This window comes from Phacochoerus africanus, chromosome 4, assembly GCF_016906955.1.
Source record: "Phacochoerus africanus isolate WHEZ1 chromosome 4, ROS_Pafr_v1, whole genome shotgun sequence".
NCBI classification, from domain to species: domain Eukaryota; kingdom Metazoa; phylum Chordata; class Mammalia; order Artiodactyla; family Suidae; genus Phacochoerus; species Phacochoerus africanus.
This window is the reverse complement of record NC_062547.1, coordinates 40,247,725-40,271,443: the sequence shown is the minus strand read 5'-3', so window position 1 is coordinate 40,271,443 and position 23,719 is coordinate 40,247,725. Positions and strand designations below refer to the sequence as shown.

Below are 23,719 nucleotides of genomic sequence, written 5' to 3'. Positions count from 1 at the left end.
GGATTCGAGGGACGTGCTGTGTTTTTTTCAGAAAGTGCCCCCAGTGCGCTGTGCTTACACCAGAAACCTGTGGAGGGTTCCAGAAAATGTCTCTCATCTAGTTCCCCTTCTGTGTCTGGGAGATGGGGACAAGAAGAAGTGATGGATTCCATCATTGCCATCCACCCAGGGCCATCTTCAACTGCTGTCAGCCAAAAGTCAAGCGGGCCCGGCTCAGGGGCTAAATTACCCTCTCCCGTGGCCAGGCTTATCTGAGGGTGGGGTTTTATGGCAGGAAGGTGATGGCACGAACAAGTTTGCCCAGATACATGGGATGTGCTATTTGTGTAACCAGCAGTGGGGATCAAAGGACCAAGCCTAACACTTCTTTCCAGCCATTTGCCCTTCTGTAACATGGCGATCTGTAGTATGCTGGGCTGAGCTGAGATGATGGGTTTAAATGATTTCAAAACCCCTGAAAGAAAATTGATCATTTTTATAGGTGCCTTCACAGATTTATAGAGCTATAAATATTCTCTGCGCAATTATTGTATACATAGTCAGATCACGTTACTGAATTATGCGCACACATAAGCAGATGTAGTGCTATTTATATAGTAAATGAAATGGAGCAACTTACCATAATTACATTAGGACGTACTTCCAATAGACTGGTTAATAAAGCTTATAACTCTAGGGGCAAATGTTTAAAAGGGGCCCTAGACGAAATCATTTCTTGGAGGAGCAGTTTTTTCAACAGTTGTCTTCAGGCTCGTGGTACTTGGAATCCATATATTGAATTATGGTTGCATTGAAATAATCACTTGCCCTGGAAGGCTGGGCTTTGCTGCAAAAATATAGATGCCTTACATTTGTATAAAGCTTCACAGTTTCCCCAAATGCTTCCAAGTATTATCTTCCCTGACACCATTCCCTCCGGTTATTTTCAGGCAGCTCTTGTACTGCTTAAGATAGGATGAGAGAGGTGAGGAGGAGGGGAGGGCTTGGGCGGTACACTGTTCTAGGCTGAGGCTGCTACAGGCGGGATGAATACAGGGAAGAACTCAATTTTCTTTCAATACAAAGACTTGGCTGGAGCGGTTAGAACCTTTGTCCTGTCTTGGTCGGTGCCTCTTTATTTTCAGCATCTCTGTTCCCCTGTTCCTCTTGTGTCCCACTAACCAAGGCATCAGAGGATTCCCATCGCTGCTGCCAGCTGAAGTGTGCAGTGATGGGAGATGATGGGCAGACGAGGAAACACGGCCTCTCTTAAAACTGAGGGGTGACACCTGAGTAAATTTCAGACTGTTGTTCCCAGAAAACCCCTGTGTTGTATACCTGGTGTGAAAGAGAACTGTCATATAGCAGAGAAGTCTGAGACATAAAGGTCCCTCAGCTAATTAGTGGTAGAGCCGAGATTAGCCTGCTGCTCCCCCGAACTCTCAGCTCACTGGGTGGTGATGAGGCCCATTCACCTTGCATCAGTTGAGAGGGGCTGTGCCTCCCCTCTCTTTGTCCCACGGCTTATTATAGGACCAGACTTCCTGCTTGGCTGCTGCTTGGGGACCCCTCAGCTGGCTTTTGAGGCAGTTCCTGGAGATGGGCCATTCCACATTCAAGGTGAAAGCCAAGTAGATTCAATCAATTGTCACATTAACCTAATGGATTTTTTCCCCTTATAACAGAAGCTTGATAATGTGTTATAGAAAGTGGAGACAACCCCTTAAAAACACCCGCAGGAGTTCCCAGATGCCTCAGCAGGTTAAGGATCCAGCGTTGTCACTGCTGTAGTGCATATTTGCTCCCTGGCCGAGACGTGCTCCCGAGATGTGACTGTGGAGGGAATACTCCACATCCCCTCTAACACCCTAACACATGTGTGTTTCTCTTTTCTTTCCAGTTTATCCTCTGCTTCAGCTTTTACCAGTGGGAGCCCATGACCTACGGCTCGTACCGCTACCCTAACTGGTCCATGGTACTCGGGTGGCTGATGCTCGCCTGTTCTGTTATCTGGATCCCAATTATGTTTGTGATAAAAATGCATCTGGCTCCTGGCAGATTTATTGAGGTAATTGTATCAGCTCCAAGTAGGAGCTGCCATTCCCTCCCAGGGGAAAAACTTGGAGAGCTGGATGCGTTAAAAAACAAAAGATTTGGTAAACTTATTCTATAAGGAGACTTGGTGATGAAGCGGTTACAACTATTGCCATTTCTATTAAACCCATTTTTATTACGTGTTATTCCTCAAAGGGATGGGCTCAGCCAGTCTGCAGGCTGAGCTGTTATTATGCTCTTCTTCAGAGCAGGAATGGTTCTGGGGGGATAAAGGATCAGGGCGCTCTCTCCTGGTGCTTCCTCCCCCTCTCCTCATCCAGAATTTAAATCCTAATGTTTGGCTTTTAACCACACATCAGATTCCCCCTTTCCTGATGTTCCACTCTGTCCAAGGCACCTCCCCCCCAAACACCTAATGCCATTAAATTTGAAATCACGACCCCTTCCTGTAATGCCTGTGTTAGGGATGGCTGAGGGGTCCAAGCTGATTAAAATGTCACCATCCCCAGAGAATGTCATGAAAGGTCAAGGGCATGGCGGGTATAAGGTGATGCTTGTCTTTGTCACTGAGTCTCTTGCTGGACTCATTTCCTATTTCTAATGCAAAAAATAAAAATAAATAAATAAAAATCCCCACCCTCACTCCAGAGAGGATGAGAAGGGGTTTGCCCCTTGCCAAGCCACCAGCCTTTTGTTATTCATGAGAAACCACATGTTCAGACGTGCTAGGAAGAGATCAGCCCTGCCTTATCTTGGAGGTCCAGCGGGCTGCTGTTTTAGATCAGACCAGTGCTGCTCAGGGTCTGGCCCAGGGCCGGCAGCATCAGCACCACTTGGCAGCTTGTTGCATAGGCAAACGATCAGGCTCCAGCTCTGCTTGGCTGAACCAGAGGCTTGGGGAGATGGGACTCTGGGGTCTGTAGTTTAACAGGCCCCGCCCTGCCTCCAGGTGATTCTGATGCATATCCAAGCTTGAGAGGCCCTGGGTTAGACCAAGGTGAAGGAACACCTGCTGATGAGGGTAGTGAAGAACAGCTGGATAGGTTTTGCTCTAGGTCCGCTAGATTGCGGAAGAGAGGTCCCTGGAGCATCTTGCGCAGGCTGGGGAGGGGAGAAGCAAGATGGGATTAAAGCGTGTGAGTGAATAAGTAATACGAATATCCACGCAATGGGGAGGTAGCCTTTGTTTTTATTGGACTGAAGATGGAGACAGAGTGGATGGAGGGAGATGCAGGAGTTTTCTTGCCGAAGCTGTGTTCCAGTTTTCATCCTCAGGAAGTTCTGTCTGTTGCCTCCTTAAGGTAAATGAATGTGGCCCCCTCACCCCAAGGCATGGCTTTGCTCCAGCCTCAGCTGAACCTCCCACCCACTGATTCCCAGAAGTTTCCTTCCCTCGGAACAGAAGCGGCTTTAGCCTCTGCTTGCTTTTGTCTTAGGCTGAAATTCTCTAAACTGATGAGTCGGCCATATAAATTTATTATGGTTGATTTGGGACACAAAGGTTGCAAACCGATGATTAAGGGGAGATTAAACTAACAGCCATAAGAAGCAGCTTCACTTTAATAGGTGATAAACACATAATCGTTCCCTCTTATGTAGTCAGAAATATGTTTTCTTCCCTTTTTCTAGAATATACTCCAGTCAAATTATGTTTTCTGTGTAAAGTTTAGTTGAAGGATTAGAGACAGTCCCATTAGTTTTAGTTCATCTGCAAGAACCCACACTTTTGAACCAAGTCAGGAGCATATATTTTTGTCAACAGATAAAATCTTTGTTCACTCTTGGCAATGTATCTTTGGGGTTGAGTTTTTTTTTTTTTCCTCTGGCCATTTATATACTTTGGGGAAATATGCTAAACGAAATCCAATTATTTTGATGTAACAAATCACTGTTGAGACTACAGAACAAAAGTAATTGAGTATGTGTCCTTTGCAGAATGTGCTTGGCAGTGGAGAGAGAAGTTTGTGTGGATCCTCTTCATTTGGAGGGAAAAAAACGTATAATTAAAATCTGGGCCCTTTATCCTCTATTAATCTTGTGCAAGGCAAAACCCTGAGCAATTGTAATAGTGCTTTTGCAGGGTGGTGTAAGCAATTTCAAGTGAACTAAGCTATCTTTAACGCATCCTTGGCCTCGTTAATGAAAGGGGCTGATCTTCCTAATTGCTCCTCTCGCTGGGGGACCTCTTGATTCCAGGGGGCGTTCTGGCAAATGTGGTCACACACAGTCTGGGAAGGGGTGGGTGGTGCCTAGGGGAAGAGGGGGCATTGCTTCTGTGACCCCGTGTGTCTTTGGCTTCATTGCAGAGGCTGAAGTTGGTGTGCTCGCCGCAGCCGGACTGGGGCCCCTTCTTAGCTCAGCACCGTGGGGAACGTTACAAGAACATGATCGACCCCTTGGGAACCTCTTCCCTGGGACTCAAACTGCCAGTGAAGGATTTGGAACTGGGCACTCAGTGCTAGTCTGATGGCACGGGATAGCCCAGACTCGATTCTGTTTCTCCTCTCCTCCTTCCCCTACAGTTTTCTCCAGCTTTCATCCCATTTTTCCTCTTCCTTCTCCCCACGTCTCGGTTCATACCCATGCATGAGAGTGGTTACGTAGAAAAGTAGGGCATAGTGTCGCATGCTGTAGTGAAGAGCTAGCCGGATCACTCGAAGAAGCGCGGTTTGCCTGTGTCCTTGCTGTCAGCTTCCAGCATGCTTTACCCTGAAGGCTCAGGTCAACTAGGCGAGCGCTTTCCAGCGAAGTCCCAGGTAGGGATGCATGAGTCGGTCAGTAGAGAAGCATCCTCTGTGGTTGTCACTGGTGGTGCCAGCCAGGCGTATACACAATGGCAGGATCCCAAGACTGTTAGTTTGGACTCCTCTGAGCCATGGGGTGATTTCATTCAGACACACCAGGTTCGGGGCAGGGGACATTTGGAGGGTCGGCAGGGGTCAGAAAGTGTTTTAGAGTAAAAGGAGGCCTGTGGATTTGGATACCACCAAGGTGGTAAAGTTCCCATTTCCATTCATGACTGAGGCTCTGTCTCCTTTCTTTGGACCAACTGTCTCAAGAGCAGCAAGGACACAGATGCATTCTCTCTGCAAACTGCCAGTCTCAGTGAAGAGTTGGTTCTCTTCTCTCTGTTGTCTTTTTTTTTTTTTAAATAACCATATTTGTGAATTCTTGGGGTCATTTCCTCCACTTCTGTGCAAGAAGCCATGGTATTATTTGTGCCTAAGGTCAGAAGTTCATAGCAGGGCGCCCTCCTAGTTTCTCCATGGCGTCTAGCACAATGTCAGTGTCAGTGTTGTCATCCCGTATTTCTATGGGCTGTAGATACCTTGGCTTTCAGCCTTTGGGAAAACAAGACTTACCCTGGTTTGGTAAGGCACAAACTCTTAAAAGACTTCTCAGTTTTCACTCTTCACTTTTTCATTCACAGTAAATGACAATTATGGCCATAGAATGGAAGAAATAGAGTTTGAAGAGAAAGCAGCCATCACATTTCTGCACTGATAGTACATTTTAGGTCACTGTATTTACAGAGATTTCTGATAAACACAGGTTAGGTAAGTAGCAAGTGAGCCAATTAAAGCTATAACTTTTTAAGACTGCATTTAGCTAATTCAGTTTTAGGAGTTCTCAGTTCACAACACTCACAACCATACCTTAATGAGATCGAATCATACATCTGCAGAGATCGGTGAAGCCGTCCGTAACCTTTCTTATCTTCTTGTATCCTGAACGTGCACATATGAGATTTTAGAAATGTGGTATGTATTTCTGTAGTGTGCACTTGTAGTGGTGTTTTCTGTTCTTATAAGTATCTTATGAAATCACTGTAGAGATGGTGAGTATAGGCTAGTGTAGTCTTTTTTTTTTTTTCCTTTACAGTAATAATATCTAAACTTAAATTTGTTTCCTTAGGGGAGACCATTTCAATCACTTTCTTATTTGTTTGTCTTCATGTTACAGGGTCTCAGGCAAAGTTTTCAGTTCAAACCTTATATATTGACGTGACATTTTCATCCTGTTCAACAGTAATGAATCCCAACAACAGACCTTAAAGTAACCTTTTTTTTTTTTTTTTAAAAAGGCTTCATTTGTTAAAGAAAAACGAAACAAAACAAAACTCATTTCAGTGAGCTGTCCCTTTTCTGGGGCCAATGTCACTGTTATCTGCCAACACCCATGTGAACTTCCGGTTTTCAAGCATAGCCCGTAGAAACTTTTAGAAAAGGAAACAGAGATGGATTTCCGACTTTAGGTTTTCACCTCTGTTGTCTGCAGGGCATGTTTGTTCTTCTCCCTCATTGTTCCCCTTTTCTGCTTATGTCCCAAAGCGAGAACTTAACTAGAATCTGTCACGGAGACTAAATCCTGAGCTTCCCCTAGACTTCACTTTAGGAAGCTGAACCCCGGCCTCCTGGTCCCAGTGTTTCCTGGAATGACTTGCCCGCCATTGACACTGGTTTCCCCAAGAAAGCCATACTGAAGAGCAGCCCCCACTGCAGTAGCGGATCCTGCATGCTTGGTACCAAAAATCAGCTTCTCTGATGGGTAACCGATGGGGTGGGAGAGGAAGGGAGGACTAACTTGGGTTTGGAAATGATCTGCAGCCGTTCCAGTTTGAAGGTTGAGGAAAAGAGCTGAAATCAATTAGCATCCTCCCAAGGGACTGGTAGGTCTGTGTCAGGATGAGTGGTTTTGGCTTTCCTCTCTCGCCTCTTGGCTACAGCTGGAGTCTGATGCTGGATGCCAACCCAGTTTCTGTTAATTGTCGCTGTTGTGATTAAAAGAAGGGGGGGGGGGCGGGGAGCTCACGGATGCTGCCAGATTTGTTTTGTACACACTGTGAGCTAACTTAATTGTGAGAATGGGGTGAGCCTCACTAGCCCCTGTGCTTTGTACTTGGGGGCAGCGACGTTTGTGTTCAGTATAATTTGCTAAGATCTGGTAGCTGTTCCCTGAGCAGCTGTTTTTTTGTTTGTTTGTTTTCTGTTTTTCCTTTTCCCTGCAACTTTTCAGTTTCATGTACAGTTTCCTTAAAGATAGAAGATTCTGAACTTCTCTGGAAGTGGTTACCTTGTAAATTTGGTTTTGCCTCTTTCTACGGCTGTGTTCAACTTTTGAGGCTTTCCTTGCCAGAGATGTGTTCAGTAGCTGAGCTGTTTCCAGTCGTCTCCAATCTACGCATGCTGCACCTCCCAGAGACTTGGCTGGGACACTAAGAGCTGAGATGCATATGACCAGATGGATGTTTCCCTGCTATTAAAATGCACAGTCAAGTGGAAGGGAAAAAAAAATGAACAGCTTTGTCATAAACTGCCATTTGAGTGTTCCCCTTCAAACTGAGGCAAAACCTGAGTTAACGAGAAAGACTTTCATTGGTTCACTGTGCAGAATGGTGGGGTATTTTCCCCTCATGAGATTATTTCCTAATACCAACAAATGCCAGAAACCCATTCCGAGAAAAAAAAGCCATATGTTAAAAACAGTAACCCTGTAATATCCTCAAAGGAGAAAAAAAATGTATATGTCTTAACTATTGGTCTTGTGGCTTCTTATGCTAATATTCGTCTTGTGTCTTAGTGACTTTGAATCTCTTTAAGGCTGTGTGTTTGTCATGTGCAAATGTGTCCAGTGTGGTCTTTTTTTCTCTTTTTCTTTTATATTTGTTTATTGCATGAAATCTGTGGTCAATGCAAACTCTTGACGGCCTCAATGTCTCTGAAATTTCCAATGTCTATGTAATATGTCAGAAATGGGATCAGCTTGATTTTCAGTGAGTGGCACTGGAAAGGGACATTTAACACATGACCCGGAAATGGATAAGACTTGGGTTGTCTTTGCTAATGTTGCACTGGAGTTAAGTTTTCCTTTCATTAAGCTCTAATTCTGTTATCTACGTGTGCCTCAGTGCTTCCTGATAATCTTCACCTGTCAGCCTGGTTTTCCCATGCCTAAAATTAAGATGTTTTTCTTCCCTCTTTGTTCCCTTGGCCATCGGTCATCATTCTCTTCCCAGAGACTTGCACATTAACTGTTGCTTAATATAAGTGTGATGGCAAGGTCATACCACTGCTGCACTTGGATTTGGGTCTGTGACACACTCGGGTGAGGGCATGCTGAGTGGTAGGTTATCTTGCAGAGAAAAAAGGCTGAGGCCAAAGAATGCACATCACCTCTGTTTCATACTGGGTATCATGCAGAAAACCTCCAGGCTGGGAGCAAAAGTTTGGGTGATTTAATCTTGACACTAACTGCTCTGCCAAGTGGCCCTAGTATTTGCATAAGTGAAGCTTCCTACCTTTCCTGGATTTCGTTTCAACTGTACAGAAAGCCCAAGTAAGTTTGAATTGTGGTCCCTGCTTGGGTCACCTCTGAACAGCCTGCAGCGAAAGAGAAAGTGTTTTCAGATGGGGCGCTTGTCATCTCTGAAGAGCAAGCAGTGGTTTGATTTGCCTGTCATGGATTAAATACATCTTCAGGTAACCATTTGCCTTATAGGTGTATTTTATTGTTAGGATGAGACTTAGTACCTAACTAGGAACTGTTTTGTCTCTCATCTTTTGATCTTCTTTTGCACTTTATATGGACCTATCATGGCATAGGTTTATTCTTAAATTGTGTACTTGGCTAATGCCCTAAATGCAGGCATCTTATGTGGTCCTGTCGCCTATGAGTAAAGATAGTTCCCTAATCAGGTCCTTATATTTTTTCATTAACTGTACATGAAGAAAGTATATTACGTTATAAATGATGCATCATATATATATCTTATAGAGTACATATTATATATCGTGCATTATTCATTTAAGAAATCATTATTCTTGAGGCCCTACCTCAGATTTTGTATTTATGTGTATAAATGCAATTTATGGTATTATATATTTGCCTATTATATACTGATATAAATTAGAATTTATCCTACTAATGTATGAGTTCACAAAACCCCAAATAAATGTCAGTGTTTAAAACGTGATAATTACAGAATTGTGTCTCTTTTAAACCCATTACCCACATTCTTTCTCTCTTAACACATGGCCTTCAGGTATCGCCAGGATTGATCTCTTTTGTTGGGAGAAACCTGGAACAGGAATGGAAAACTGCCCTCCTGGGAAAATGAGATATTGCACTGCCGCAGAAACAAATATCAATTAAATTGTTATATTCTTACCCATCAGAAGACACTATTGTTTGCTGAATTATTAATCACCCCTCCTGGGGAAGGAAAGAGAGGGAGGGAAGGAATCTGAATGGAGGGACCAGGCACGTTAAATCCTTGGCTGTATTCTAATGACCATTTTGTCCGTCCTCAATTCAACTTTATTGCAATTCCTCAAACATTCACATCACTCCTCCTCCGAGTTATACCCCAGGCAACTCTGAATAAAAAATAAAACAGTCCCAGAGCCCATGGGACTCAGAGCTTAGTAGAAAGACTACCCATATTAAGTCAACACACAAGCAAATCAATAAATGTCATTCCTCTCCTTTTAAGCGTGCAGAGCCCCCGTGTTCCCTGCCCAGAGAGGGGCCCTGAGCTCTGGTGTCATATGTAGAGACTGGCAGCTGGGCAATTCCTGTCTGGTCATGTTAACCCAGAAGCTTGACCCTGTCCTCCTCCAAAGAATATGAATACGCTCCACCTGCGACTTGAACTGTGGGCAGCCTCTGGGGCTGCGTGGGCCGTGCTTGGTGGGAAAAGACATAACTTCAGAAGTGGATGCTGCAAACCCCAGGCCAAGGGTGTTGCTGTCCATCCTATGGTAATGTAGACTTCCAGCCCCGACAGGCTTGTCCCTACCACTGCACTTCACAGGGCAGATGGGGCAGCAAATACCAAACTCAGCGTAAGACCTCATCGTGGAAGAAAAATGCTCAACAGCATTAGGGTTTGGTGTTGGCTCCTCATCCTTGAATTCCTTCCCGAGATCCCTTTGCTCAGTTGTAGTTTTTGTTGTTTATTTGTTTTCTTGGCCATGCCTGTGGTATGCGAATGTTCCTGAGCCAGGGATGGAACCCACACCACAGCGGGGACAACACCAGCTCCTTTAACTGCTAGGCCATCAGGGAACTCCTGCTCTGTTGTGTTTAAACTTTTTTTTTTTTTTTGAAAATTCTCAAACATATGTAAAAGTGGAGAGTGTGGAATAATAAACTCCCATGTCCACATCACTCAGTTGCAACAATTATCAACTCGTGTCCAAATTTATTTCATAGAGCCCTCTCCCCACTTAGAACTGAAACATTATCTCTTTGGAGTATTTTGAAGTAGAGCCCACATGCCATGGAATTTCACTTGCATATGCTCCATTGTGTTTTTATACCTTTTTGTTATGTATTTTTGACTTACAATATTGTGTTAGCTTCAGGTGTACAGCAAAATGACTGTATGTGTATATATATGTATATATTTTTTACAGATTATTTTCCTTTGTAGGTTATTATGAAATATTGATTATGGTTCCCTGTGCTTACAGTAGGCCCTTGTTGGTTTCCTATTTTATATATAGTCATGCGTGTATGTGTATATACCCCTTTAAATAGTCTCCCCCTAAATGGGGATGATGATCAAATGTGGGAAGCTTAGCACTAACACATCCACAGCAGAACCAATCTGCTTTGGGCTGTTAAAGAGGACGCAAGGATCCATCCAGAAGGAGCTGACAGTATTTGCTCTGATACCTCCCCTGGCTTTCTGCATTCCATCTTTCATCTTGTTTTCATTTGTTTGGGAGCTATTCTTCCCCTTGGACTTCGAGGCTCTTTTCTTACTGCACTCACTCCTGCAGCTTTTGATTGCTCTTTGCTTTTATTCATGCTTCCTTCCTCTGATTCTCCAGATGTCCCTCATGGAACTAGAGATTCAGAATCTCACTGTTGCATAGAAGTCCAAGGTCATTTATTCCAGCATCTCTGATGCACAGATTCTTCCATGGCAGTCTGTTTTGTGGGGACTGGATTTATAAGATGCGTGTAGGATGGGTAGTCACTGTCTGAAATATTCACCATAGAAGCCTTTTACAGCAGAAAGCTCCAGTGCCTTTAAAATAGCTCAGCTTTACAAAAACTGGATGTACTTCTCTGACTTTTACATTTAACTGCATAAAACTGAGACCGTGTGTGGTTTGAGCTATTCCTTTCTTGCCTTTGAGTGTAATCTGTAATTTTATCACAATCTTGACATTGTCATTTAACCTAGCCCCATTCCCTTTTCCAGGACATTTCTCCAGACACTTGTAGGATGAAGAATATAACATTGGAATATAATGAGGGTCTGCATTGAAGCAGAATCACATTTTCATCATTTATTGATCTATTCACTCATGTGTTCTTTTTTTTTTGCACTTAACCATGTCTTAATTATGTTAAGACATTAATCTATTTCCAGTACTTAATAGTTGGTGACGCATAGTGGATAGTCAATAAATGCATGAATGGGCAGGTATTGAGTATTGGCTCTGTAAAGGGAACAGAGCTCAGTGTTATAATGTGTAGGAAAAACATGAGTAAAACTTGGTCTTTCTCTCCAGGTTACTCAGAGTGAGTAGGGCTTTAAAGACTGGTACTTTAAAAAAAGAAAAAAGAAAAAAAAAAGAAAGACTGGTATACATGTTGCCATAATACACAGTGGGAAGTACCAAGTGCCACCACAGGATTTGGGAAAAGATCATACTGAAGGGGTTCAGAAATTCCTTCTGGCTGAGAGCATTAGGCAGGACTTCATGAAATAGAAACATGGGGAGGATTTTGATCTTGAGGAAGGTATTAGGACAAGCTTCCTGGCTGGACGAAAGCAAGTGAGTGATGGTGTTGGGGTTGGACAGATATACCCTTTCAAGAAAGAGTGGTGGGCAAAATTGGAAAGTACGCTTATAGGAAGTGAGAACTAAGGCTGAAAATATAGTTTAGGACTTGACAATCAGGTGCCTTCAATGGCAGCATGAAGAGTTCAGATGCTTCCATGGAAGGTTCCTGAATTACAGAGATATTTCCTGGCAGAGGCAGATATGATTCCAGAGACAAAGCACTGTCCTGGACTCAAGTGCCAGCTCTTTACCTTGTTAGCGCAGTTTCACTTTCCCCACTTGGACAACTGGAACAATTATATCTATCTCCCATAGTCACTGTGAGCGTTGTTACAATTTGTACGTGCGAATTTAATACCGCAGATAAATGTTGGGTATTTCCTGTTAGCGTCACTTCTGTGCATTCAGAATCCTGACCTGGTCACTGTGCCAAGGGTGAATCGAAGTGAGGAAAGACATGAGGTAAGAAACTGGCTTGACTGTGTAAGAAACCAGCCTTTTCAAAATGTTAGAAAGAATACCAAGACACCAGGTCATAAGCCTAGAACCAGAGAGGTCCGTTAGCAGGTAATCTCCTTTCTGATTCATGTGGCTGGGGCCATCCGGGGTTATATTTAAAGGTTTGAACAATCAGCATGGAGGTGGCACCCACCAATAGGGATAGACATGGCAGGGAGGCTGGAGCATGATTTGGAGACTCTTGACCTGCCAGCTGCTGCTATGTTGTTTCTGGATCTTGGCAAAGTCTCAGGATTCAAAGGAGGTCCTGGGGCAGGTGGGGCCTTGAAGGGGGACTCAGGGGTCTCAGGACAGCCTGGATGTTTTTATACTTTTACTTGGTTCCTCCTGTCTTCTCCTCTCATGCAGGAAGTGGAGGCTGACAGATTCTGTGGTTATTTATGAGGGCTGCTCGTTTGCACCTTTTGCCATCTCCATCCCACCTTGGGTTTGGGGAGAAATGTGCAGAGAGAGCTTTGGGCCTTACCTTCCAAGGTTGCATGAATTCGATCTTTCTTGGCTGTGGGCTTTGAGATAGACCACACACAAAAAAAAACCCAAAAACCAAAAAACAAAACAATAGCAAAAACCTTACTCTGCCCCAATAGCTGGAGAGGGGGAGAGCACTGCTAAGCATGGGCTCATGACCATCTCAATGAGCAATTTCTCTCTTTTCCTGCCTTCTTGTGAGTGCTACTACACACCCTGTGTCTTGGGGTGAGGGTAAGAATAATGATGAGTGTGTGCTAGACCTGTATTGGTATTTTGCAGAGTTGGTATAATGTAAGGGAGTGTGGTGGAGACTGAATTTCTGTTTTCAAAGAAGAACATTTCTGACTTTAGCTAGGTCTGTTGTCACCCAGCCAAAACATGACATTCCCAGTTCCTTTGCTGCCGGGTATGGTAGATTGACTACTGGCTCCACTTTTCCACCCCACCCCAAATCATACTTGGCTATGTCCTCATCATGGGTGGATTGGATTGTACTTGTCCATTGACTTTACTAGCATGTAAGCAAAAGTGACAGTGTGCTGATTTTGAGTCTAGAGCTCAGGAGACCTAGCCTGCTTCCAAGTCCTCATTTGTGCCTCTTTGTGCCATGAGAAGAACATGTAAGTCGTGGTTAGTCCATTGGTCCAAGGAAGGTGGGAGACATGTGGGCAGAGTTGTCCAGCTGACATATAGACCTGCTGTAGGAAAGGGAATCAGCTCAGCCATGGTAGGCTGTGGCAGAAGTGCCTGACTGAGGCTGGATGAGCTGAATCCTAGCCAACCTGCCAATATGCAAGAGTAAATGCTTAGTGTTGGATGCTACTGAAATTTTGTGGTTTGGTTGTTATGCAACAATAGCCAACAGATACAAAGAGAGTGATCATGTGACTAAGTTCTACCCAAGGTTAAGTAGAAGTGATACATGGGGCTCCTAGGCATGCTCTTTTCCTTCTCTTCATTTCCTTCCATGTTTGGTGTCTGGAATGTAGATATAATGGCTGGAGCACCAGTAGACACACTGAACCAGGAGGATAAGAACTATATTTTGGGGGTGATGGAGCAGAGATCTGGAAAGAGACTGTGGACTTCATAGGGCCACTAAATTACTCAACTCAAGAACTTTTTTTTTTAACTTGAGAGTGTCTTAAATGTCTTTTATGTAAGTTATTTTGGGGGAATTTTCCTGCTCTATGAAGCCAGATAAAATACTTACTGATAAAGGTAATACAGTGAACTGAGATGACTAGAAGGAGACCCAAGGAAACACTGGGAGATGTTTGCAGGCCTGGAGAATGTTCATGGCCTGTAACTATGGAAAGCTGCCTAACAGCACTGGAAATGACCACTTCTGTCTTACACATACGACAGAGCCAGTCTTGTGAACTGATGTGATAGGGTGTTGCCTAAAGCAACTCATGCAGGCTCTCCCTGCTGAGAAACACTTCCCCCCTAGCACCATCCCACGGCCTGAAATTCTACCAGTAGATGTTCACTGCTTTGGGTCAGCAGGCCTGCTCATGGGTGCTATACTTGAGAGAGTAAGTATAAATGGATGCCTTCTCCTAAATCCCCGCAGAGGGATGGTAACAGTGTTGAGCACATGGGACTTCTTTAAGGTCCAGAAAAGAAGGGTAAGCACCTTGTGGGGAGCCTCTGGGCTACTGGACAGTAGGAGGAGCCTTTCTGGAGGAAAGGTTGAGAGTTGACCCCTGTGGTCATTTCTTCCCCACCCTTTTGGTTTCCATGTGAGGGATTTTCCTTAAACATGCCGATCCCTTTGCTATACACTCCCTGCTCTCCCCACTTTTTATGGAGGAGGCAGACAGCCACTGGTCCTAATTTCTCAGTGACGTTTTCACTGTCTCTCTTCACCCCGAGTGATGGAAGCAGATGGCTATGCCAACGTCCAGCCTGGAGAGAGGGCAGATGGCCAGTCCATTTGAGCTTTCACTTGAGGCTATGCTCTCCCAACATTGTCTCTCTATTCATAAAGGTGATTTTTGGCCACCTGCTCACTCTTTTATTTCTCAATTGGTCAGAACTTGTGCAGGAAATTGGGCTGCTATGTACTAGTCTCTCACATGACCTTAACAAGGTGACTGAATCCACAGGCTTTGTCCTAAGAGAAACAGTATGGCTTAACAGTTAAGTGCACAGATTCTGTGGTCCTACTGCGAAGGTTTGAAGCTCAGCTCAGGCACTCATTTGGCAAAAAAAGCTCAGTTTCCATATCTATAAAATGGGCACAACAATTCCACTTATCTAATTGGGTTGCTTTGAGAAATAAATCCATGGAAAGCACTTATCTCAGAAACCCACACCAAGTTACACTTAATAAATGGAGCCATTCTCATTCTGGTTAGTGTTGGGGCAAGGCTTGTTTCTAGGGCCATTTTGAGGGTGCTTTTTCTTGGTTTATAGGACTAGATAACATGTGCCCACATAACACTTAACCTGGATATGTGCAGACCTTGGTTCTTCTCAGAAAAACTCATCCAAGGTTATTGATGATATTGATTAGGAGGATTTCATCCAAAGAATTATGAGATGCCTTTACCTTTATGTCCATGTATAGATTTTTCTGTCTGTCTTCCTACAGATTTACACCTAGCTTTTTTCTAAAACAGTATTTGAAGTTGCAAAACAAAAGGATACTAGTTAACTTTGCAAAATATGAGTCCCTCTAATCTGGATGTCATTGAAATCTATTGTAGTAATTGGAGTAGAGAATAGACATATATATTTTTAGAATTCTTACATTCACATAGAGACAGAGGTCCATGCATGAGTATATTTGTTGAACTCCTCTTTATGATTACATGTATACATGTTTCAGGAAATGAAAATACCTACCCAGGTCCAGGCTTGCACAGTTTCAGAGAGTATGGGGCTTGCTGGGTTTGTGAAGGAAACTTGGGAGTCTTTGCACTTGCCTGGACTCTGCCAGCAAATTGGCACTTGTGGCAGTTTGCTAGGGCTGCCAACAAAGCACTCGAAACCTGAAGGCTTAAAACAACTGACGTTTAGTCTCTCACAGTTCTGGAGGTTAGAATCTGAAATCAAGGTGTTGTCAGGGTCATGCTCTCTGCAAAGCCTCTGGGGGGATGTCCTTTCCTGCCTCTTCCAGCTTATGGTGGCCCCAGGCATTCCCTGGCTTGTGGCTGCAGCTCTTCAGTGTCTGCCTGTCATACCCTTATGTCTGTTATGTCTCTGTCTTCACATGGTGTTTTCCACTTCTTATAAATACACAGTCACATTGAATTAGGGCCCACTAATGACCTCATCTTAACCTGATTACATCTGCCAAGACTCAATTTCTAAATAAGATCAAGTTCATAGGTGCTGAGAGTTAGGATTTCAACTTTTTTTTTTTTAGGGGGTGTGCAAAATCCAATCCATAACAGCATGAATCTTCAGTTTTCTCTAGTTTTATAAGAAAATATGTTACATTGTTCATCCATAAATACGAAGGCAGTTGAAGGCAGCCTGTTTGGACAAAGGAGCATGACTTAGGGAGGGAGACTATGAGGCAATAAATGCGATGGAGGCTTTCTCAGCCTTGGATACTAAAGAGGAGTCTTCCTCGTTTCTCCTCCGAGGAATCCATTGCCCTCCACAGAGTCAGCAGTGGAGCAGTTCTGGGGGCCAGTGGGACAAGCAGTGTTTGCCTTGGTGACGGTCAGCAAGACGTGTTAGTTCTCCATGCTGCTTCCTGAGAGAACATCCCCTGATTCATTTAACAAAACTTACCGAGCTCCTAAAATGTGCCAGGCACTCTTCTAGGTGGAGAGGTACAGTGGTGAACAAGAAAGACAAAAATCCTCTCCTGTGGGGCTTGCATTCTATGGGGTGGGGTGCATAATAAATGCCACCAAATAAATCGATATATCACATAGTAATAAGCCCTATAAAAAATAAAGCAGGTTTAGGAGACAGAGAGCGACAGGCACGAGGTGAGAAGCTTCTTTAGGCAGGGTCTCCCGGAGGAGTCGACATTTGAGCAGAGATTTAAGTCGTGAAAAATGAACCACTCGCTGGAGTTCCTGTCGTGGTGCAGCAGAAATGAATCTGATTAGGAATCATGAGGTTTTGGATTCGATCCCTGGCCTTTCTTGGTGGGTTAAGGACCTGGTAGTGCCCTGAGCTGTGGTGTAGGTTGCAGACATGGCTTGGATCTGGCATGGCTGTGGCAGTGGTGTAGGCCGGCAGCTGTAGCTCCGATTAGACTCCTAGCCTGGGAACCTCCATATGCCATGGGTACGGCCCTAAAAAGAGCAAAAGAAAAAAAAAAAAAGAACCACTTGAAAATTTATGGAAATTATGTAAAGGGTGTGAACATGGGATGTTTGAGGAAGAGTAGGAATCTGGAGTGGAGGGAGGGAGAGAGGGGGAGAGAGAGGCTGGGAAGGTGCATCGGCCTTGCAAGATGTTTGGATTTCTGCAGAATATTATGGAAAGTGCATGGAGATTTTTGAGCAAGGAAATGCCATCTGATATATGTTTTAAAAAGCAGACTATGCCTGCTGGGGCAATGACTGAATTACAGGGGGCATGTGTGGATGCAGACAGAACAATTGGGAGTCTAGGGCAGTAGCTGAGGGAAGGGGCAGTTATGGATTGGAGGAAGGTGGGCATAGAGAGGGGTGGTGAGAAGTGGTTGACTTGGGATTTTTCTTTAAGGTCTACCAAGAGGGTTTGTTGGCTGGGACATGAGGGCATAGGCAAAGCAAGTCAAGGGTGAGCCTGGGTTATTTGGTTGAAATGCCTGATGAAGACAGGTGCCATTTCCTTAGAAGGCAGCAGGGAGTTTGGGAGGGGGAAAAATATCTAAAGTTTTCATTTGGCCATATTACAATGTTTTCTTGATATTAGAGAAGTTTTTCTAAAAACAGCTTTATTGAGATCCAACTCACCTACTATAAAACTCATTCATTTAAAGTATTCAAGTCAATGGCTTTTAGTGTATTGTGAGTATCTGTGAGTTTTGTATCCATCACCACAATCAATTTTAGGACATTTTCATTAACCCCAAATAAACCTTGCATTCCCTAGCCAGTGCCTGCTAATCCTTCCTTCCCATTCCCCCGTCCTGGACAACCACTAATCTACTTTCTGTCTCTGTAGATGTGCCTATTCTGAGCATTTCATATAGATGGATAATATGACCTGTGGTTCTTTGACTGGCTTTCACTTAGCATAATGTTTTCAAGATTCTTCCATGTTGTAGCCTGTATCAGTACTTCATTCTCTTTATGGCTGAATGATATTCCATTATATAAATATACCACATTTCACTTATCCATTCATCAGCTGATGGGCATTTGGGCTGTTTCTGCTTTGTAGCTATTATGAATAATGCTGCTATGAACATTTGTGGACAACTTAATGTGGCCCTATGTTTTCAGTTCTTGTATAGGTAACTTGTAGAATTTGCTGGGTCATATGGTAACTTTATGTTTAACTGTTTGAAGCACCATTTTACACTCCCACCAGCAGTATATGAAGGTTCTTATTTTTCCACTTCCTTGTCAACATTTATTATCTCTTTTTGATTTTAGCCATCCTAGTGGGTGTGAAATGATGTCTCATTGTGGTTCTGACTGGCATTTCCCAGATGGCTAACGATACTGAGCATCTTTTCATGTGTTTAACGGGCTGTTTGTGTATCTTCTTTGGAGAAATGTCTATTCAGATCCTTTGTCCATTTTAAAATTGGCTTGTCTTTTACTACTGAGTTATAATAATTTTAAATAGATACAAGTTTCAATCAGATATATGACTTGCAAGTTTGTTTCCCATTGTGTGGGTAGTCTTTTCACTTTCCATGAGGTCCTTTGAAGCACAAATGCTTTTAATTTTGATGGTGTGGCCATATTACATTTAAGGCACCTAATAGGTGGTTGGGTAGGTAAGCCTGGGGTTTAAAGTTGAGGTGGGGACTGGAGACATACATTTGAGAATCATCCATGTAGAGATAGTAATTAAAGCCATGAGGCTGGATGAGAACACACAGGAGCAAGTGTTACTGGAAGAGAATAGGGCTGGGAGGCTGAGCCCTGAGGCTCTCCAACATTTAGGGGTCAGAAAGAAGAGGCAGAGAGATGATCAAAGGAAGCTCGTGGTTCCTGCAGAGACCACGGAGAGAGCCCATTCAGAAGAGCAGGGTGGATGTGGGATATGGTCTTGGGTAAAGTAAGTCTAATCATGCTTTCATTGAGCACAGGTCCCATTGTCGAATGCCAACACTGCAGCCATGTGGCCCCTTCATGGCTACCATAGAAATTGGCTGGGCGTAGTTGATAAAGGTTACTTTAGCCTAACTGGTCTGCACACTCCAAATCCCCACTCTGCAAATGCATCTGTAGGAGGAGATTGAAGTACTTAGTTATCTAGGAAGATTTATGACCTTGTTGAGATTAACACTTGTTACTGCTAATGGATGTGATGCTGCAAAGCTTTGACAGAACATATGCCTTGTTTTATTTTTTAATGGAACACACTAAAAGCTCCATCCCACAGGACCAACTAATTACACAGAGACTTTAAGAGAGAGAGAGAAAGAACTCTAAAGGTCTTACTCAGACTACCTTTTCCCTTTGTTGGGTGTAACTGTGATTTCTAGGATTTCAGAGATCAATAAAAGGGCCTTTGAACCCAACAGTTCAAAGCCACCAAAGGCTGCCCTTGCTGCGCTGTATTTAAAAGCCACACAGAGAAAGGGCAAGGCTCTCACAACACAACATGGAGTACAGGAGTCCTTGTTCACAAGGTCCAACTAAACTTGGGGAATCCTATTTTCTGCAAGATGTGTGATTTTAAGGTGAGCTTTAAATGTAACATGCTCCAGGTGGAATGAAAAAGTCCTGACTCTGGAATGAAAACAGAGTCAAGGCAGACAGATCCCCTCTGGCTCCAAGTGAATCCCAGAAGAGATGGGGAATTAGTTCAGCCCTGACATCAATTTGCCTCTTCATTTTTCAACTCAGCTTCTGGAGTGACAATACACTTCTTTGTTGGCTTCCCTTCTTCTACCTCAGTGTTACGAGCTAGAATTCATCTGCTTGTTCACTTCCTTTTTCATCTGCTAAGGGACCACAATGTAAAGGGCCAAATGGGACAATGGCTTGCATTACAGAAATACCCAGAAAAATAGGGCAGAGATCAGAAAAGCAGGTAGATGAAACTTCTCTCTTAATAAACTATGTTGCTAGCTTGGTGGTCTTCAGTGGGGGCTCCTGGGGACACAATGATGTAGGGGTTAGGAATATGGGAAGTGAGGGGGTACAGGAGGTGAGAAGGGCAGATCCTTATGTGAAGATGATTCTGGAACACTGCAATTGTTTCTTGGGAAAGGAGGGAGGGCTGTGCTCAGAGAAGTTTCCCTATCCTTCTCTGGGATTCCTGTTGCCAGTATCAGGGGTGGGGATCAGTGTGAGCAAGCTGGGGAGCTTTAAATCACATGGGACTCAGTTGGTATAAATCAGAGGTTCTGTCATGTCTGATTTCACGACTCTGCATCCTAGTTATAAATAACATTCCTGGACGGCAGTGCCACAAACTTGGGATATATTTCTATGGACTGCTCCTTTCCCCCAAAGAGGTCACTTCTCTTTTCACACTCCTTAAGCAAAGCCCAGCTTTTCTCTCCCGGTAATGTTGTTGGGGAGAGTCCCAGAGAAACTGCAGGAGAGGCCAAAACGTGACTCTGAAAGGAGAGTAGGGATTTCACAAAACCTTTGAGAAAGTCACTCGAGGGAAAAAAAATGGTTAGGAATTTCCCCTAAGTGGCAGCATTTGCCCTGCAGAACCGGAAGGCTTGCAAATAGACTCCCCAAACCCCGGCCATGTCTCGCTCCGGCACAGGGACCCTTTTTCTGGTCCCCTGCCTCAGCGCCCTCCCCCTGAACCCCCAAAGCGTGTACCCGGGCAGAGGGACCCACCGGAGAAAGGAGAGCAGAAGGTACAGGTGGTGAGCGAGACTCAGCGGTCCTTCCCCTCAGGTCCCTACTCGCCCCTCCCTACCCAGTTGCCAAGGCAAATCCCTTGTAATTGTTTTCAGGGGAGGGGCTGGGCGCGCTCGCTGGCGCCGCCTGGGTCAGGGTTCCCCGGTGAAAAAAAACCACCCGCGAGGGCTGTGCGCTGCTTTCGTCTCGACCAAGATGAAGTGTAGCAACTTGGGAAGCCCCCACCGCGGCGCGGAGGCAGAGACAGCGGCAGTGGCGAAGCCCGCTCGTCTGGGCTGGAGAGCGTGACGCCGAAGGGGTGCCTTGCGCCTCCAGCTCCTCCCTTTCGGCCGCGGGTCCCGGGACTCCAGCTCCAGCGCTCCGGACGCTAGCAGCTGCTGTGCCTCCTCCTTGGTCCTCGCAGCGGAGGAGAAGCCGATCCCAGCCGATCCGAGCGCAACCTGCCGGAGTGGCCGAGCCCGGCGCTCTCGCCCCAGCTCCGAGACGAGCGCAGCCGCAGCGGGGGCCGGGGCCCGAGCCGGGTGCAGTCGTCCGCGGTGGGGGGCGGGCTGGGGGCGGGGCGGCCGGGGCTGCCATCCCAGGCGAGATCCCCGAGCTCAGCACCCGGCGCTGTCGCGCCACCTCCCCTGCTACCCGCTAGCAAGTTTGGAGGCTCCAAGCCCGGCGCTCCTCGGGGTCGAGGCGCATTTGTTTCCTCCTGGCTTCTAAGCGCCCGATTTGGCGGGGACCCTCGGGAGCGATGCAGAGGGATGTGATTTTAGTTGTGTGGTTCTGCGTGTGCACCGCCAGGACAGGTAAGCATGCTGGGGCTGTCGGAGGTATCCAGGGAAAGGGGGGAAACCCGCCGCTGAGCCCAGCGCCCACCTAGGCGTGGGGAGACCTGGAGCGGAGCTCCGCGCTGGTCAGAGAAAGGGCGTGGATGGGTCCCTCGGATCTCTCTGCCCCGCTCCAGGTGAAAGGGTGAGAAGTGGGACTCACAGGCTGGAAGATGCCCCCGAAGAGTGCCCCCTTCCCCGAGGATGCAGCCTGGCGGACACAGGAGTGAGGGGCGAGGCCGACCGGGCGCACCCTCTTGCTGGTAGTAACCGGCTTCCGGGTCGAAGCCCATAGCAGGGCGGGCCCGAGAGCCCCACACCCGTGAACTTGACATGTGCGGTGGCAACCGCTTTCCCCGCGCCCTGCTGGGCGGGGAAGGGGCAGCGGCAGGAGTCGCACCCGCAGAGCGAGCGCTTCTGGCCGGCGGGCGCTGCCGGGCCCGGGAGGGCGCGGTGCGGGGTGAGGGCCGAGGGCAATCCTGGGATTCCAAGATCTCTTCTCTTCCCCTCCTGACTCTCCCCCAGGAACTCCTGGGGTATTCTCTCTTGCCACCCACCCCCCTCAAAGGGCAGGACAAATTTAGGGGAATTGGAACTGTAGGGTGATCCCGGGGAGAGTCTCTCAAGCTCCAAACCAGTTTTCCCTGGCTATAATTGCATGCTGGGGATTGTGGAGGGGAGGCAAGGATAATTGGCGTAATTTTCTGAAGTGCCCACTTTGTCCTACCTTCAGAGACGTAGTTGTGAGGACTCTAAGCGCACCTCCTTGCTTCAGCTTCTACTCGCCCCCAACCCCCCATGTCCGCTGGGATTTGGAGACCTGCTCCCAGCTGCCGCGTAGTAGGTTTGGGAAGGTGGGAGTGGGGTGGGGTGGGGTGAAGTGGAGTAGGAAATTGGCAAAAATAGGTCTCTCCATTTCGAGGTAGTGGTGGGGGGTCGCGAGTTTTTATTCCTACGCTAGCCATCCTCCGTACTCGCGGCCGACTTTGCACCCCAGAATCAGTGCGTAGTCATTCCCTCTGCTTTTTATCTTTTTCTGTATTATCACTCTTATTTCCCTTCTCCTCCTTCCCATGCTAGGTGCAAGTTTATCGGTGCAGGGCTGGGGAAGAGTGCCCGACCTTCGTTGGCTCAAAAGTTCCCTCCGCTTGCGCCCCAGGCGCCCCTCTTTGGCAGTTAGCCAGCCTGAGGATGTTAGAGTGGCGTCTAGGGGCTTAGAGCTGGCCCTTTCCTTTTTCCCCCTGGACTGATCGGGCAGCAGATTTCCCTTTGCATAATGAGAGAGGGTCGGGTGTGGACTTCCCCAGGGACAAAAGGAATCCCCATCGCTTTCCTATCTCCACCCGAGCTCCTCGGGCTGCCGAGATGCCAAGACTTGGTCCAGCCTAGAATAGGTGCTTCTTGAGTTCAGGGCCATCTGGATGGATTAGCCCTTTAAAGCCAAGAATACACTAGGAAAAAGGCGCCCCCGGAAGATCGGGACAGGCTAGGCTAATGCAGAGCTTGGGCTACCAGCCCTGCGCGGAGAGGTGCTCTGAGCATCTTACAGAGGAGCCAAAGAGAGAGAAACTAGAGAGAGGAGGGCATAGCCCATCGGTCATTTTACATCTTCAAGTACACATCACTACGGGAATATGCTTACATCCTTTGTTCTTATTACTCTTTTGAAAAGTCGGCAAAAAGTGCCTCTATCCGGAAGTGGACCTGTGCCTCCAGGGCGCATTGCTTGTGGAGACCTTTAAGAATACGATTTGCCCCCCTTACCCACACCGAGCCCCTTTAAATCTTATAAAAATTCCGTGGTAGGGAAGAGTCACTCATGTATGTATTCATTCATTCAACAAAGAGTTGGGTGTCTTGCTGGGTGCCAGGATTGCTTATGCAAAGGGGAATAACTTGGTCCTTGACTTCCAGGAACTTAGAGCTTAGCTGAGAATCTAGATGGCAGCTGAAAAGATTTTTATGGTGCGGCTTGATGGGGATTGAGGGAGGAGAGGTGGGGGTCTAGAACTTGGTGTTAAGGCATTACAGAGGAGGAGAGGGTGGGAAGGAATTCTGGGGAAGGGTGGTTGGTGGTCTGGGAAGACTTTAATCAGGTCTTTATATTTAGAAG

The 23,719-nt window shown here is 45.9% G+C and overlaps 2 protein-coding genes across 3 annotated transcripts in view; both read left to right on the top strand.

Annotated features, from left to right (window-relative positions):
- The window catches only part of SLC6A5 (solute carrier family 6 member 5), a 54,620-nt gene extending 50,069 nt beyond the window's left edge, over positions 1-4,551 (top strand). The window contains exons 15-16 of the mRNA XM_047774276.1: positions 1,880-2,047; positions 4,341-4,551. Coding sequence (XP_047630232.1) covers positions 1,880-2,047; positions 4,341-4,496 — 324 coding nt within the window. The 3' untranslated portion in view covers positions 4,497-4,551. The remainder of the gene's footprint in view (positions 1-1,879; positions 2,048-4,340) is intronic.
- A 16,787-nt stretch (positions 4,552-21,338) lies between these two features.
- Positions 21,339-23,719, top strand: part of NELL1 (neural EGFL like 1) — a 936,230-nt gene continuing 933,849 nt past the window's right edge. For both annotated transcript variants that reach the window (XM_047776133.1, XM_047776134.1), the window contains exon 1: positions 21,339-21,585. In XM_047776133.1, coding sequence (XP_047632089.1) covers positions 21,531-21,585 — 55 coding nt within the window. In that variant the 5' untranslated portion in view covers positions 21,339-21,530. The remainder of the gene's footprint in view (positions 21,586-23,719) is intronic.